Genomic DNA, 16,563 nt, shown 5'->3' with positions numbered 1-16,563 from the left:
GATCACTTCATCAGTCAACCTTTTCACCTCCTCAATTCTGGGGGCATCCATGATGTTATTTCTAAGGTCCTGTTGAGCCTGGTCCAACTTTTCTCTTGCTGCAAGTTTATTCTTTTGAATATCATTAGTAAATTTATTAAGTTTCAAGAGATGAGGTCTAAGCCTATGAAGTTTATACCACAGCCTCTGCATTGGAGTGCCTCTAGCAAGTTGGTTCCAGCTTCTTTCCACAATACTATAGAAACCCACTGCATCCACCCAGCAGTTGTTGAATCTGAACTAATTTCTTTTCTAACGTGAAGAGGCTCAGACAAATAAAGGATGCTATGATCAGATACATGGGGGGGGAGAATAGTCAGATTAGCATCACTATGAGTTTGGAACCATTCTATGTTAGCCAATATTCTATCTATCCTAGAATAGATAGGATTGTTTGCCTGTTTATTAGTCCAGGTAAAAAATTCCCCAGAGCTGTCCATTTCACTCAAACCGGTTGCATCCATCATAGCTTGAAGATCTTCATATTCCGCCTCAGTAACCAGTTTACCTCCAACCCTGTCTTGACTTTTTAGCCACATTGTTATAATCTCCAACAGCACACCAAGGCCCCTGTTGCATATCATGAATTTCCTCCAAATCTTTCCAAAGCTTTTTCCTCTCATTAAGTTGGTTGTGGGCATATATTGTTGTCAACCAAAACTTAAAAGTGTCAGCCAAATCATAAACCCCACAGTGAATAAATTGACTAGTACTCCTAACATATCTAACATCTACCTTGTTATCATTCCATTCTATCCACAATCTACCATTTTCATGATGATTGTAATTATCCAGGTATCTACCCTTCAAGCAGAGTTTATCTCGAATTTTTTGAGCTTTTTCTTGTTTAACCCTAGTTTCAATCAAAACAACAATAGTAGGTTGAAGCTTAAGGAGATGGGAGCTTATCTCCCTTAGCTTGCCAGCTTTATTAAGCCCCCTTACATTCCAAGAGACTAACATGGGCCTCTGTCATAAGGGCCTTGTGGACCATTCAAAGCCCCTAAAGCCTCAAAGCCATTCAGACATTGTAATGTAGAGGATGATTCAGCAGCATCTTTACCTTTTCTTTTATCTCTAGATTTGTTAACAACTGTCCAACAACCACCGTCTTCAACATCAATGATATTGGGACCTTTGTCTCTAATTGGAGTCTTCACCAGAGTGCTATTCTTTTCTGCTTTCGGCTATTTATCAGGATCAACTTTCTTCGGCTTAGGCTTCCAAATCTTATGCTTAGTAGCTCCATCACATTGATGCCCAATTGTCTGGCACTTCTCACAGAATTTTGGCCTCCACTCGTATTCAATAGGTTGCTTTCTTTTTAAACCCTTATTATCTGTAATAGTAATTTCATCAAGCATCTTCTGGGTAATATCAACTTCCACCAATATTCTGGCATATGAAACTCTAAGCCTATGTGTAGTGCATTCATCTGTCACCAGAGGAATTCCAATGGCACTACCGATTTTGTTTAGGCTAGTTTCTCCCCATAGATGCAAAGGAAGTTTTGGCAATTCCACCCATATAGGGATGGTGCTCAACATGTCTTTCTTGAGATCAAAATCCGGCCTCCATTCCTGCAAAATCAAAGGCATATTCCTGATTGTATAAGGCCCTTTCATCAAAACAACATCCATATCCGCATGAGATTTGAAGCGAAGCATGAAATATCCATCATCGTGATAGTACATATCCGGCAAGGAGACAAAGTTCCAAGCCTTCTCCATGAAATTCTTCAGCATATGCATACTGATATCTCCACCTAAGACATACAAGATCAAAGTAGTTTCCCAAAATTTCAATTCTGGGGCAACATCCTCATCCTCAATTTTCACATCTATTTCACCATCTACCACCTTGGGAGCCACATACTGCATAACTCTACCCTTAGCTGGATTTCTATTTCCACTAATCATGTCAACCCAGAGTTTATGCCCAATTCCATCTTGGTCTTCGATTAGGGTTTCTTGAGCCATCGTTTCACTTCCATTAACAGGTCCTTGTTTACTATTAGCCAAATCACCATCTTCGTCTTCGTCATGGATTTCTGATTCCATTTCCGGTGGAGCCACCGGCGATGGAGGATTAACAGGTACCGGAGACACCGTTTTTGGTGGCCGCCCACGACTCCTCTTTGATCCCACCATGACCTCGTGTTCTGAGCTTGAACTTTTAAAATTGCTTTTAATATTGCTTTTAAAATTGAACTTTCAGGTGCATTGTTATTTGTTTTTATCTTTTTTTCATATTTATTTTTTCTGTCATGTTTTTAATATTAATGGATCATATTTTGTTCTTTTGTTTCAACAAATCTGGTTGCAACAAATTTAATTGTAGCAAAGCTTATTGAAAGAAATTAATTTGTAGAAAATAATTATTATTCGAACTATTATAGTAAATCTTGTTGAAAAATATTTTATTCTAATTTATATTAGTCTATTTTATAATATTATGTTGATGATATTAAATGAATCATTTTATTACTTTCAGACATTTGATAATATTGTATTAATTGTATTGGATTTTTGGATGAATTATGATATAAAATAGTAGTTTTAAGAAGGAAAAAAAATCAAATTTAAATGGATAACTCGTTAGTCTGAACCGAACCAAACCATTCATGAATGAGTTGGATTGGATTTCAAAAAAAAATTGTGAAAATTGAACCTAACCAAACCGATCATATTTGATTGGGTTGAATCCTAAATTTAATCAAAACTGATTCGAATCGATCTACAAACACCCCTACATAATACACATTTTTAATTTGATTCTTATGAAAAATTAATTTATTTTTTCATATGTTTATTTATTTTCAATTGAGTTATATTTTTGTTTGTCAATGTTATAATATTATTTGTTAGAATTTTAACTTAATAAAATATAATAAATACATTAATAACGATTTTAAATATAAAATATAATATTTTTAAATTTTGTATTTAACAATTATTTTTCATTCAATTTTCACCACTATAAATAATTATTATCACTATAAATAAATCTCATTTGTTATATATGTTAATAATATATATATATATATATATATATATATATATATATATATAATATGTGACACTAAATTAAAAATTTTAAAATATTTTTAGGAACAAGAATGATAGTACCTAATTAAGTTTTATTATTAAAATGTCAATAAAATAACAACAAATAATTAAGTTTCAGATTAGATAAAAAAAATCAACTTTTACATATAACATAAATGATACATATGACAACTACCACCCGTCACATCATCATTGTAAAAAAAATATCATTTAAGTATAATTATTTAAATTAACAAAATAAAACTTAATGATAAATACCATCAATAATTTGAAAATAAAATTTGTTTTTTTTTTATCTTTCAGGACTTCACACATCAACTAACACATTCAAGAAAAAATGAATATTAAAAAAAAGTTATTATTTTCCCGTCTCATATATACCTGACTCGTGTGTGTTTGAACGCTTAATCAAACATTGGCTAAAAAAATCGGATTTTATATCACCTAACGTAATTTAACTTAGCTGTTTATAGTTACTGTTTATTTAAGTTAGTTTGAGATCAGAAACTACAGTAATACGCATTAAATGGATATGAAAAATTACTATGAATACAGATAAGAATCTCTCCTCATTTGTATTGCTGACACTGCCTCTTGATTTTAGGGTATGTGCAGATTGATATATGATATGCAGAGTATCACTTTCAGTGGTGATATGCTGACGTGGCAAATTGTGGATATCTATTCTCGGGGATCGCCGAACATTGACTTTTGTTTGTTTTAGTTTATTTGATTTTTCTTATCTTAAAAACAGTTCCTCTTTTTTGCGTCACTTCTTTATAAATTTCTTTTTGTTGGAATACATCAAGCTCCTTTTTTATCCAATTTAATACTTCACTAGCCACGATTTATGGTTTAAAATTAAAGAACTCTACTCTGACCCCCTAAAAAAATCACATTTTGAATGTCTAATTAATAATTGATCACATTTTTTTGACATGTTTAGCTGTACAAAAAGCTTGAATTACTAGTTTGAAAATTATGTTACTTCTGAAGCAATTTCGTATTAATAAATTCTGTTTGTTTTTTCCTTTAAAAAATAGTGTGAAAATTATTTTTTATCACTAATATTGGGGTCACACAAATTTTAATGACATTTTTTTAAAAAAAATTACATACATATTTTACTAATTTTAATTTACTATTTTGTTTTTGTAAAATTGCTTCTTTCTTGTTCAAAAGATAAATAGATTTGACCAACGTCTCATCATTTCAAGTAAAATTGGATTTCAATCTTTAAGAAAATTTTTAAAGTTGAGTTTTATTGATAAAAAATTGTGATTCAGACAAAAGATATCAATAATAATGATTAGTTAATAAATTTAAGTTTTCAGTAGATATTAATTATCGATAAAATTAATAAATATTTTACATCCATATATTATGATCATACTAGAAAAGATAAATAAATCTGAGTGATATTTATATAATGAATTTCACAAAATTTTCTACATATTTATTCTTTCATTTTCTATATCATATCAGTTATTTTATCTCATATTATTTTCTTCCCTATTAAAAAAATGTGCGAAGTTTAATTATATAAATAACATTACTCGGTAGATTTATGCTAGGAAATTTCTTTGATACACTCAATAAAAACAATTTCAAGATGTTTACAGTACAAGCAAAAAATATAGGTTTTAAAACAATATCACATTTCAGAGAATAAAAAAACTATTTAAAAAAAAGAAAAAGAAAATGCCTCTTTTTTTTCTTAGCGGATACACTGGAAGTGGAAATTCTAGATATTGATTCTTGCCAACTACCTAATACAAATAACAAGTTGACAGCTTCGATATAATGAACTTTCCGGATTCTAGCCTCAATGTCAAAACCCCATCAACTATATGTGCACTTCATTAAATTCATCGAAGTCGTATTTGATTAATAAAAACAAATAAATGTTTCATTATATTTTTTTTATTTCTTTTAGCCTTTTTCGAATATGACTGAGCTGCGACTTGCAAGTAGTGGAATGGAAGTGGTCAATACATGAGAATATAATTTAAATATTTTTTTTCTACTTTCAAGCATGAAATTGGGGGCAAGTGTTTCGTACGTACATGTGTAGTATACGAGCAAAATCATTTCCAACAAAGAAAAGGTCAAATTATTATTATGCAAGTGCATGTGTTGAACTCAAGATCATAGCTAGATTTTAATGAACAAACGGCGAATCACAATAGTGGGGACAAGAAAAGCTGAAAAACATAATGTTTGAGCCCAACATTGGAGATTAGAAAGAAATGGTCAAATTAACATGTCTACTTAGGACATTAATTAACATCGTGGGATTAATACAGTGTGTGAGTGCGTGAAGCATATAAATTGTGGTGTGGTTGACTCTTAATTAATAACAGCTAATTGAACTCTTCTAAAGGATATGTTAGGTAACGAATTTGAGGACAAATCGAGGTTCATGAGTTACTTCCTCAATCCTCGATCACCCACATGTGTGTATGGTTATTGTTCCTATTTTCTTAGGACGAGATATGATACGATACACTTCTATATGTCATTATCATGCATATTCTTTTACACTTCTTGGGACCCCGGATACTTGGCCAAGTAATCTTACCGGCATATATCTGCCATTTTGATTTTTGAGTAACTAGAATTGTTAGGTATTAACTATTCATAAGAAAATAAACATCTTCTTGCTTATCAGTTGTCTATCTGCTTATACGTATAATAAAATTGACTTGAATTTATTTAATATTAGTATTAATAAGTTTGAAGTTAACATTTTTTTTAATATTTTTTCGCATAGATTTTATCCTTTAATGACAATCTTATCGGAGGTATTATCAGTCATTAAATATGTAAACATTCATTTAAAGAAGAATTTAAATATTAGTTTGTCATATTATGAGGAGCTACTTTCTTTCCAATCTAGTTGATAATATTTTTTAATATTGTCATGAACTGTTTGCACAATATAATTTTTAAGAAAAAAATATAAGTAAATTAAATATTCGCTCAAAATATAAGTCTAATAATGGTCATAAATGATTTGTCATCTAAATAACACAAATTTTCTTGGAATTTTTTTAAAAAAAATTGTGTTATATATTGTGTATGGCCAGCGCACTGAGTGGTCATTTCTAACTAATAAATATTAATATATTATAAATATTCCCCTTTGATCTTGACATAAAATTTGATTTGATGACTCAAATTTAATTACTTTGCTGTATTTCACATAAAAATAAAACAAATTTTGATTTGTTTTACGTCTTAAGTTTGGTTTTTTAAGAAAATAACTCATCTTGATTTCTAAGATCCACATTATGCAACATAATAATAATTATAAAATATCTTTAGGCCACTATTAAAAAACACAACTTTTTACTATGCACCTTTTAAATTGGTCCCTCAAAACCGTCTTACTATATAAGACAATGACAATTTTTTAAATTGGAGGTTTTTCAACGAAGATGGTTTTACAAAAATCGGCTTGAAATGATGTGTACAACAACGATTAATTGTATAATTGTCATTGAACTTAACATTCCATGACATTTTTAGTAAAACCGTTGTGGCTTTCATGATTATTTAACTGGCACATTCACTTATTCACCCACCCTTGTGTCCTCAATCACTCACCGTACTCGTCATGCCCTCACTCAGCTTGTGCCCTCCATTACTCACCAGCCATCAAAGGTGTCTCCCGCGCCGCCCTGTCCCTGTCGCCCCTTCATGGAAGGTTTCAACTGTGTTGCCTAGCCGTTGTTGTGGAACATTGTGTGCTGCAGTTGTCGTGGAAGGTTGTGTCAATCTTTCATTTTCGCCTCTAACTTTTTAGCTTCACAGGATGTGCAAGTTTGCATAGGCACTCATTGTTAGTATGGCTTCATAGTTTTGAAATAAGGCCACAAGGTGTCTTGATACCCTTTGGATATGGAGTGTTTTGCATTGAGGGATAGATAAGCATACTTGTAGCTAAATATAGATTTTTTTTCTAATTAGCAAAAGATTCAATTTGTAGATGGTTATTGAAGTAGGAAACCATTATACTCTTTAATGCTTTATGGTTTTCTCATTGCCAAGCAATAATCTTTGATGAATGGTTGTGTTCCTAGAACCAAATTATTGGTGCGGAATTCATACAGTAGTGGTGTGGTAACTCATTGGCAAGTACATCAATTTGTCTCAAGTAATAAAGTATTCAGAAGTTCGAGTATCGAATCCACAAGGACTTTGTTCGTACTTGTATTGTTGTATATCCCAATTTTTTAGCAAGAGAATGGTAGAAGATGAAAAATTGTAAATGTAAAATTTGGAGAAAGTCAAGAATAAGAAAGATAAGGAATTTAAAATATAAGATAAAGAGAGGTAGAAGATAAGATAAAGATTTAAAGTAAAAAATGATAAAGATAGAAGATAAAGATGATGATAATGTGTTTTAATGCTTAAAGGTAAATTCATAATTTAAAATATGTTGGGGCCTAACATACCTAACCACCCTTGATGCAATATTAATGTGTTTCTCTATTTAATGCTATTCTAATTTCCATCTACGTCTACTAAGATACTCAATCCTGATCTCTCACGATGAAGAACCTAATTTATCTATTCTCTCTCCCAAATCTCTTTGTAGAGATAAAACAGTAAATTACATGAAGTTTGGAGATGTATGCATAGGTAAAACAAGATTACTCTATCCCTAACAATGAGTTGTTTAGATGCTCTTTCCCAGTTCTTCAGAAATTAAACACTTTCCAATGCCTAATCCCTAAATAGATGCATGGATGATCAGGCCATACAATAACAATAAAGCACATGAAAGAAATAATAAAAATCGGCATTGCATTAAATAGATAATAAAGAAAGATTACATTACAAGGACATTTGGTTGTTAGGCTCCCAACAATAGGGGTTTAGCCTCTCATTGTCATGAAAGACTTTACACTTTAGGGACAAATGTGGATGGAAGAAGAAGAAGGATGGATAAAGGAAGAGGGGAGAGTGGCTAGAGGGAGAGGGTTTCCCCTATGAGAGATGCTCAAACTTTGGATGTATTCATTAGAGAGCTCTGAGTCTCAGTATCTTTCTCCTTTGCTTGCCACTCCTTTTATAGGCCTAAGGTAGCTTAAAATTCATGCGACTTCGCTCTAAGCGGGCATTCTGGGCTTAGCGAGTATAGCGATGATCAAGTGCTTAACGCAGGTTTTCGCGCTAAGCACGCCTTTGGGCTTCTTCGTGCGCCTTCTTTGCACTAAGCTTGAGTTGGCCGCTAAGCGAGGAGACACGTTAGGTCTGTCTTGTGTGCTAAGCGAGCTGTCTCAATCTTCAACTTTCTCTTCAAGTTTTTGCATCAATTTTCCTCAAAAGCACTTGTAATTTTCTCCTTTTGAATCTCGCTGGTAAAAAATTAACATGATATTAAATTCCTCATTATTTTATTAAAAAAACAACAGTAAAGTAAAGGAATTTTAATCATTCGTAGTCAAAATTGATTATCAATTAAACTCAATTTTTTTTTCTGATTAGCAAAAGCTTCAATTTGTAGATGGTTATTGATGTAGGAAACCATTATACTCTTTAATGCTTTATGGTTTTCTCATTGCCAAGCAATAATCTTCTATGAATGGTTGTGTTCCTAAAACCAAATTGTTGGTGCAAAATTCATGCAGTAGTGTTGCTACTTGTTGTAGTTTTAGGCAGAATCTTAAATTAAGCTTGTAGAACTATAGGAGTAATGAGGCTCTGTTGAATTTGGTTTCAATAACAATAGCAATGAACTTACTTGATAGAACTTACTTCTGCTGGTGGCATGGGTTGGCAACATTAGATGATATAGGATGTCTATATTCTTCACTGTATAATAAACTATTCTTCACCCTATACTCTCAAATTGACAAATGGAAAGAGACACCCCATGTTTGGTCAAGAGGAAAAAATGAAAATAAAAAGAAAATTTTAAAATTTAAATTAAAGGAAAAATAAAAAATGAAATGTTTAAATTTGTGTCTCGTGAAGTCAAATTATTCCTATTATTTTCTTTACACTTTCTATTCAATCAAACAAAAGAAAAAACTTTGTGATCCTATATTTCTCTCTTTATTTTCTTTCCTTCTAGTTTCTTTTCTTCCAAATGGACCATTAAGCTAAGCATGAAAACATTGATCCTCCAATCATATGGTAAGCAAAAATTTGCTTAGCATATCGAAAATGGCCAGGTCTAACATATAAGCTAAAAGAAGTATTTTAATTTTTTAGTTTAGTAAAATTGGTACATTCAGAAGAGATGAAATTAAAATAAAAAAGTACTATAGTACAAGGTTGAAAAGGGGTTTAGATTTTAGTAAGTTGGAAACTTTGACTATTTTAACTAGTCTTTTAACATTAGACAAGGAAAAAAGCAAGTAGTATATTGATAATACTACGTCTCCCTTTGACTATAGCCATTATGAAACAACCATCTCCAATTCCAATTCTCATGAACTCCATTCATTCATTTTCTTTTCTTTTGTCTTCTGCACATCCATCATCTTCACAAATTTCATTCAAACAACATAGGAATCAATTGATTTGGGGGATGAGCGCGTGAAAAAGAAGAAGAATAAGATGATGGCGAGGAAGAATAAAGGGGTGGCGGTGAAAGATGCCATAAGGGCCATTGGGTTGGGTTACGATCTCACCAACGATTTGAAGCTCAAATCCGGCAAGAACCACTCCATATTGATCGCTATCGATGATGACAACCTTCAAACTATCAAACTCCCTACTTGGATTTCCATCCCTAATGTCCCCAAATCCATCAAATGTGATAAAGGTGACCGCATGAGATTGTGCTACATTGTCCTCTCTTTTCAATAGAGGCAGAATCTTAAATTGCAATGTAGAACTGTAGGAGTAATGAGGTTCAGTTGAATTTGGTTTCAATAACGGTAGCAATGAACTTGCTTGATAGAACTTACTTCTGCTGGTGGCATGGGCTGGCAACATTAGATGATATAGGATGCCTATATTCTTCACCCTATGTTTGGTCGAGAGATCTTATAAGAATAGTTTATGATATGTATATAAGTTGTTTTTGAGCTTATTTTAATAAGTATCTAGTATATCTAGTATAGCTTATAAAAACAAGCTACAACTTGTATGAAAACAATTTAACCCTATTTCTTCTTTGATTATAAACAACTTATGTGCAAAAGGCCATTTGGAAGAGCTTATTTACAACTTATTGAAGTGTATTGTATGCCAAAATTTTGTTTATAACACTTTGGTGTAAATAATTTGTTTTTTATCAACATAATCTACATAGTGGTAACTTTATCCGTGAAAATTTGACTTGAAGTAACACTGTTGAGTGATGCTAGCTTTATGGGTTTATGTGTATGTGTGTGACTGTGTTGGGGGAGACTCATGAGATCCTCAATAAGCTCTAGTAAAAATGTTCACTACTCATGTTAGTGGCCTTACTACGTAGAAATTAGCAAACCTAGTATACAACGATTTAAGATAACGCATGCTACAAATCTATTTGACTCCAATGACATTGTAGATATGAGTTGTCTTCTAGTAAAATTTGATTCTAGATCTGAAATTTTGATGTCGCTTATGAGGCTTGGTATTCCATATATTTAGTTACAGTCTAACAAGTACCAATTGAACTGTGTTTTTGCAAATAAAATAAAATAATCTCTTTTGCCTATATTGATGTTTAGATGTTGTTACTTGCTTGACATAATGCTTATTGGTTTATGTTGCAACTACAAATATGATGATTTATATGTGGACTAGCTAGGTGCCAGTGTGCCAAAAGCATCCAACTATGTAGTTAGAATTAATATAAAAGTAGACAAGTAAAGCATTATTTATTGTTATATGCTATTTTGTTTTATTGCTCACTTGTTTAGTGTATGCGTGCAAATTATATGGAATAATGTGTATGATTGTATAGATATATTATGTTAGCACTTTATTTATATTATTCCATTATATGTTGTGTAAGATGCTTTATATTCTATTTTCAGATTAAGCTAACTACACAAGAGGAGGTTGCACTGGAGCTTCATGCTAGTCTGGTGAATTTAGCATTAGTTTGTGATGCTTATATTGTGCCTTCAATTATCTATGCCTTGTGCTCATTGCCCTTGTTATTTGTAGGGGGTTCCGGTTTATGTTAACCATGGATTAAGTGTTGATTTTGTCTTGAAAAGTACAAGTTTCGATAGAATGCAAGGAGCTATGAAACCTTTGTTGTGGATGAGACAAGTGTTACTGGGTAAGTTGGCCATTGATTAAGTTTTATGACACTAGCTGGATGCCTTGTATTCCTCCTTTTCTTTTTATGTTATTTTTGTTATTCCTTTGTTTTTTCACCCAAATTGAAGATTGCCATGCTTAGGGTTGTATTTTTATTATCAAACATGACAAGGGACATGGCTGTAGTTCTATTTGTTGTTATTAATTTCAATGTACTAAGGAATGGGCTAGTACAGGGACATTATAATTTGTATTTATTTATTTTTATCTTTTTATGATATGGTTGATGTAGCTCTATGTAGAGATTGTAGGCCTTGGATCTTCTTTATCAATGAAGTCCTTTGCTTCTTGAAGATCAATGATAGCAGAACGGAGAAGGAGAAAAGGTGATTGGAGATGGCACTTCAAGGAGAAGATGAGTCAAGAACAAGCTCACCACCATTAGAAGCCATGGATAAGAGTTTGAAGGTATGAGAAAATGAGTGGAGGGAAAGGGAGAGAGGGGGACACAAAATTTATGCCTCAAATGAAGTCTGAACTTTGAAGTGTAATTTCTCAAATTATCAAAGTTGAAAAAATACACATGCAACACCTCTATTTATAGCCTAAAAAGTGTCACACAAAATTAGAGGGAAATTTGAATTTCTATTCAAATTTCACTAGAATTTGAATTTGTGGAGCCAAATTTGGATCCAAAATTTCACTAATTATGATTAGTGAATTTCAGTTATGGTTCAACCCATTAATTCAAGATCAAGTCCAAGATTCTCTATTAAGTGTGCTTAGATGTCATGAGGCATGTAAAACATGAAGGACATGCATTAAGTGTGACTATATGAGGTGTAGCAAGCAAATACTCACCTCCCCCTTAGGCTGGTCCAAAATTTAATTGGATTGGACCTCTCCCAATTCAATTAAATTTCTCTTCCAACACACACATCAAATAGTGCACTTAATGCATGTGAAATTACAAAATTACCCCTAATACAAAAACTAGTCTAAGTGCCCTAAAATACAATGGCTGAAAAATCCTACATTACTAGGGTACCCTCCCTACACTATGGAGCCCTAAATACAAGGCCCAAAAATAATGAAACCCTAATCTAATATGTACAAAGATAAGTGGACTCATACTTAGCCCATGGGCCCAAAATCTACCATAAGGCTCATGAGAACCATAGGATCTTCTCCTGCATCTCTAGTCCAATCTTCTTGGAGTCTTCTATCCAATGTCCTTGGGGGTAGGATTGCATCAATGGTTTTGTTAGATCAACATCTCTTATGATATATGAGCAAGTGTCATGTGTTTTTTGGATGATTTTGGAGCTAACTGTGAGGTTAAAGTTATACTGCAGCATAAACTTGTAAGGGAACATCTCTATAATGGAAATAGCATTGCACTAAGGTTATGCTTGTTTTAACTAATTGAAGAATATTTAAATAATAGAGGTTATGATTTTGTTTGAATTGTGCTCTACATTTTTTTATTTGAAAATTTGACAATTTTTTTAATCAATATTTATGTATATTTACCATCACTTATTGGGTCATGAAGTCGAGTTTCAAATGGTGCATAATGCCCTGTCTCGTCGCTTTGGTGCACCCGGGCTTCTAGAGTTGAATGCATCTCAAGTATGTTGTTGTTTCTTCATATATATGTTTCTTGTTTTAGAGCAAAAACAATTTTGAATATAGGATTACAATCTGTTTAGGTCTGTTACACTGAAATTGCTAGTTTGGTTAAAGGGAAAACAAAATAACCATTTTAAAAAGATTAAAATAAACATCGGTTACAATGACATTCTAAGATAATTCTATGGATTCTATGACAGTTCATATCGAAAACCGTCTTAAAATGTCAAGATTTTAAGACGGTTCTCACTGAAAATGATCTTAAAATCCATAGAATCTAGATGGTTTTCATCGTAAACCGTCTTAGAATGTTATGATTGTAAGACGGTTTTTCATAAAAATGTCTTAGAATATTAACGTTTTTTAATATTTTTTAAACAAAAAAATCTAAGACGGTTTGTTTAGGAACCAATGTAGAAGCTAAAATATTAAGACGATTAAGAAATCATTGTGAAAAATGTTCACTTTCCACAATGACAACTTTAAAGAAGGTTTGTGAATCGTCATCAAATGTTCTACAAAATCGACGTAGAAAACATATTTTCTAGTAGTGAGCCTTAAATATTACATTACTTATTTATTTTATACTATGTGATACATATTATGCTTCATGATCACAAATATTTGTATATTTTTTAAGCATAAATAGATTTACATATAAATTCATTTTTGTATTTTTTAAAATTGATAACTAACGAGGAAACCATCACAAAACATAGTTAGTTCTATGTATTTCCACACCACTAAGTATGTATATCAATTGGGGTAAAATTATTTCAATTTAATCAATAATCTTAAATTCAAGTTTTAAATATACTACTACGTTAAATGCTTGAAAAAAGATCTAATATCTTATAGAGTGATTTTACCTAATTTCAACAACTAGTTTGTTTTAAGTAGAAGATATTTATAGTTGTTTTTGGTTGATCAAGTTCTTAGCCCCTCAAGTATTTTAGCTTCTAATTTTTTGTCTCTCAAATTTTTTATGACAACTTTTAGTCTTCCATTAATTTTTGTCATCACTTTTAGTTCTTTTAAATTTTTTTGCCCATTTTTAATTCCTCATTTATTTTTATTGCTCAAGATTACTCCCAAATATAAAATAAATGAGAGACTAAAGATGACTAAAATATGTATTAATTTTGAGTAATAAAAATAAATAAGGAACTAAAAATGCACAAAAAAATTTAGAGAAACTAAAAATACTGACAAAAATTTAATGAAGAACTCAAAATTGTCCAAAAAAGAATTTGAAGGACTAAAAATTAAAATTTGAAAAATTTGAGAAAATGAAATTTTAATTAAACTTTTTTTTTGTTGATGAGAAGATATTTATAGTTTATATCAAATAAATGAGAAAAATTGTGAATTATTATCATTATTATTATTATTATTATTATTATTATTATTGATATAACAGCTACGAGATAAAATCAACTTTAGAGAAGGAATTCTCCCATCACATTTCATCTTCAACTTGAATCAATGACTTTTGTCAAGCAAGCGCTATCATTGTTGGAATTGCTTAATTATGAGGTCTTTGAAGATAGGTTTTTCCTGCTTTTGCTTTTTGTGGGAGGATTGGGGGTGTGGATGAATTGGCAAAAATTATTGACCCCCACAAGAAAATTGTGGGTTTTTTTTTTTTTTTTAATTTAGGATGATCTTTTTAGGAAGAAAAGAAAAGAAGTTGTTTTTCTGGCTTGCCAACTACGTACGTGTTGCTTCTTAAAGTAAAACAGCAGACATACTTACATATACAGACTGAGAATTCAAATTTAAGTATTGTATGACTTTTCGTATGAATTATATTTTTGACTTTGCTTTTGAATACCTAATGGTCGGCACTTTTCCTGGTAATTAAGTCATGCTATTTCACGAAAACATATACTAAATTCAAAGCAAAAACACTAAAAACAGATCACCACGTTATGCTTAGTCAGAAACTGCTTCAATATATCTTTCAAGAAAACAAGCTTTTATTTAGTGATAGGCTTGATAAAAAAAAATATCATTTATGTTGAAAGGAATGCTAACAGTAATCTTTCTGATACTTTCTCACAGAGTCTCTTTGTCATCGATTAAAATTTTTTTAAGTTATCAATTTTGGTTAATTTTAGTTCTCCTTTAATATAAATCAAGATAAAAAATTATTAAATAAGAAGAAAAATCTATCAAAAATTATGATTTCTAATAAATTATAATCAAAGAAAAAATCTTTAAAAAAAGTTAGAAAGAGTATTGCTAGCATTTCTCTTCATGTTGATTCAAATAAAATTAATTAATTTTTTTAAAAGAAAAAATAGGAATAAGAGATGGTGTCTAATCTAAGATTGAACTCGTTCTCGAACTCATATATAGTGTTTATCTTATACCGCAAGAGATAAGTAGGATTTAACCCTCTGACTTGTCATTTTTAATACTTTGATCTGTCATTGTAATACTTTCTGTTGCTTCATTCAACCAACTCCTTAAAAATTATATAAAATTGATTTTAATTCATTTAGATATTAAAAAATATTTAAACCAGATTATGGTTCATTAGTTCATATAATAGAATGGTTATATAACAATTTATCTTCTCCTATTTTCAGATTAAATGAACTATCTAATTACATTTTGCATCAAAACTATAACAATGTCCTTTCCTTCTTTTTTCTTGATTCCTCCTTTTGTCAGTATCTGCTGCCTCCTTTATAATGCAGCACAAGTGGAAGGTAGAAGAAATAGTGAATTTGAATTTCAGGAAGCTTCGCAGTTAAGATTCGCTCAAATATTATGCATTTCACAATTAGTTTGAAGAAAGAAATTATATTCATAGCATAACTTTTTTTTATACAAAGAATAAATATAGGAAAAACAAGTCAACAGAAACACGAGACAAGAAAAATTAAATGAAAAAACGAAAATAAAAATATTATACGTAAACTAGTAATATATCTTTGTTATTCATAATATAATTTTTTTTAAAATGCTACTATACAATTACAACAACGCTGACTTTTCGAATCACAGAAAGAAATAGTACTATTTTATTTCATTTCAAAATCTAATTTTACCTAACTTAGATTTTTGTAAAAATCGAAGTTAATTTAATCAAACGGAATTAGTGATTGGAATAATGGAGAAACAAAACTAAAAGTAGAAAATTAGAAGGGAGAGAGAGCACAGAGGTGTTGGAGCAAGTAAAGTTTTTCACTCACATTATCCACTCACTCACTCTATTGGAAGGAAGAAAAAATAGTGAATGAAATTAGTGTGAATCACTCAATTCTTCTTCCATAGCTGCTCTTCAATGTGAACTTTGTGAGACTTCATCATGACTCATTGGTTCTAATTCAGCAAGTAGAGCAAAGTACACAAAATCTCCTTCTACAGTGATTGCTATATCAGGATACAATTCATACTCTCTAAGTATTTGTGGTACTTGTCTCTCTCTTTGTGACCTTCTAAGTTGCTCTCCACATGATGGTACATCCTCTCACTTTGTTTGTCTTCAAGGTTCACAATCACCTTTCTTTCACCACAACATTTATTTCCCAATTCCAGCCCTTTGTTTCATCTATCAAGACATCTCTGCTAATCACAACCTTCCTCATTCTAGGAT

The 16,563-nt window shown here is 31.2% G+C and overlaps 1 protein-coding gene across 1 annotated transcript; it reads right to left on the bottom strand.

The window, feature by feature from the left end:
• Positions 1 to 1,226: 1,226 nt before the first annotated feature.
• LOC121173152 (uncharacterized) lies at positions 1,227 to 2,189 on the bottom strand. Its single transcript, XM_041007220.1, has one exon. The coding sequence runs from the start codon at positions 2,187 to 2,189 to the stop codon at positions 1,227 to 1,229; it is 963 nt and encodes a 320-aa protein (XP_040863154.1).
• Positions 2,190 to 16,563: the final 14,374 nt, after the last annotated feature.

Source organism: Glycine max, chromosome 12, assembly GCF_000004515.6.
Source record: "Glycine max cultivar Williams 82 chromosome 12, Glycine_max_v4.0, whole genome shotgun sequence".
Lineage (NCBI taxonomy): Eukaryota > Viridiplantae > Streptophyta > Magnoliopsida > Fabales > Fabaceae > Glycine > Glycine max.
This window is presented reverse-complemented; position numbering and strand designations above follow the sequence as displayed.

Coding starts and splice junctions, on each gene's coding strand:
- LOC121173152 (XM_041007220.1), bottom strand. CDS start 2,189: ATGGTGGGATCAAAGAGGAGTCGTGGGCGGCCACCAAAAACGGTGTCT.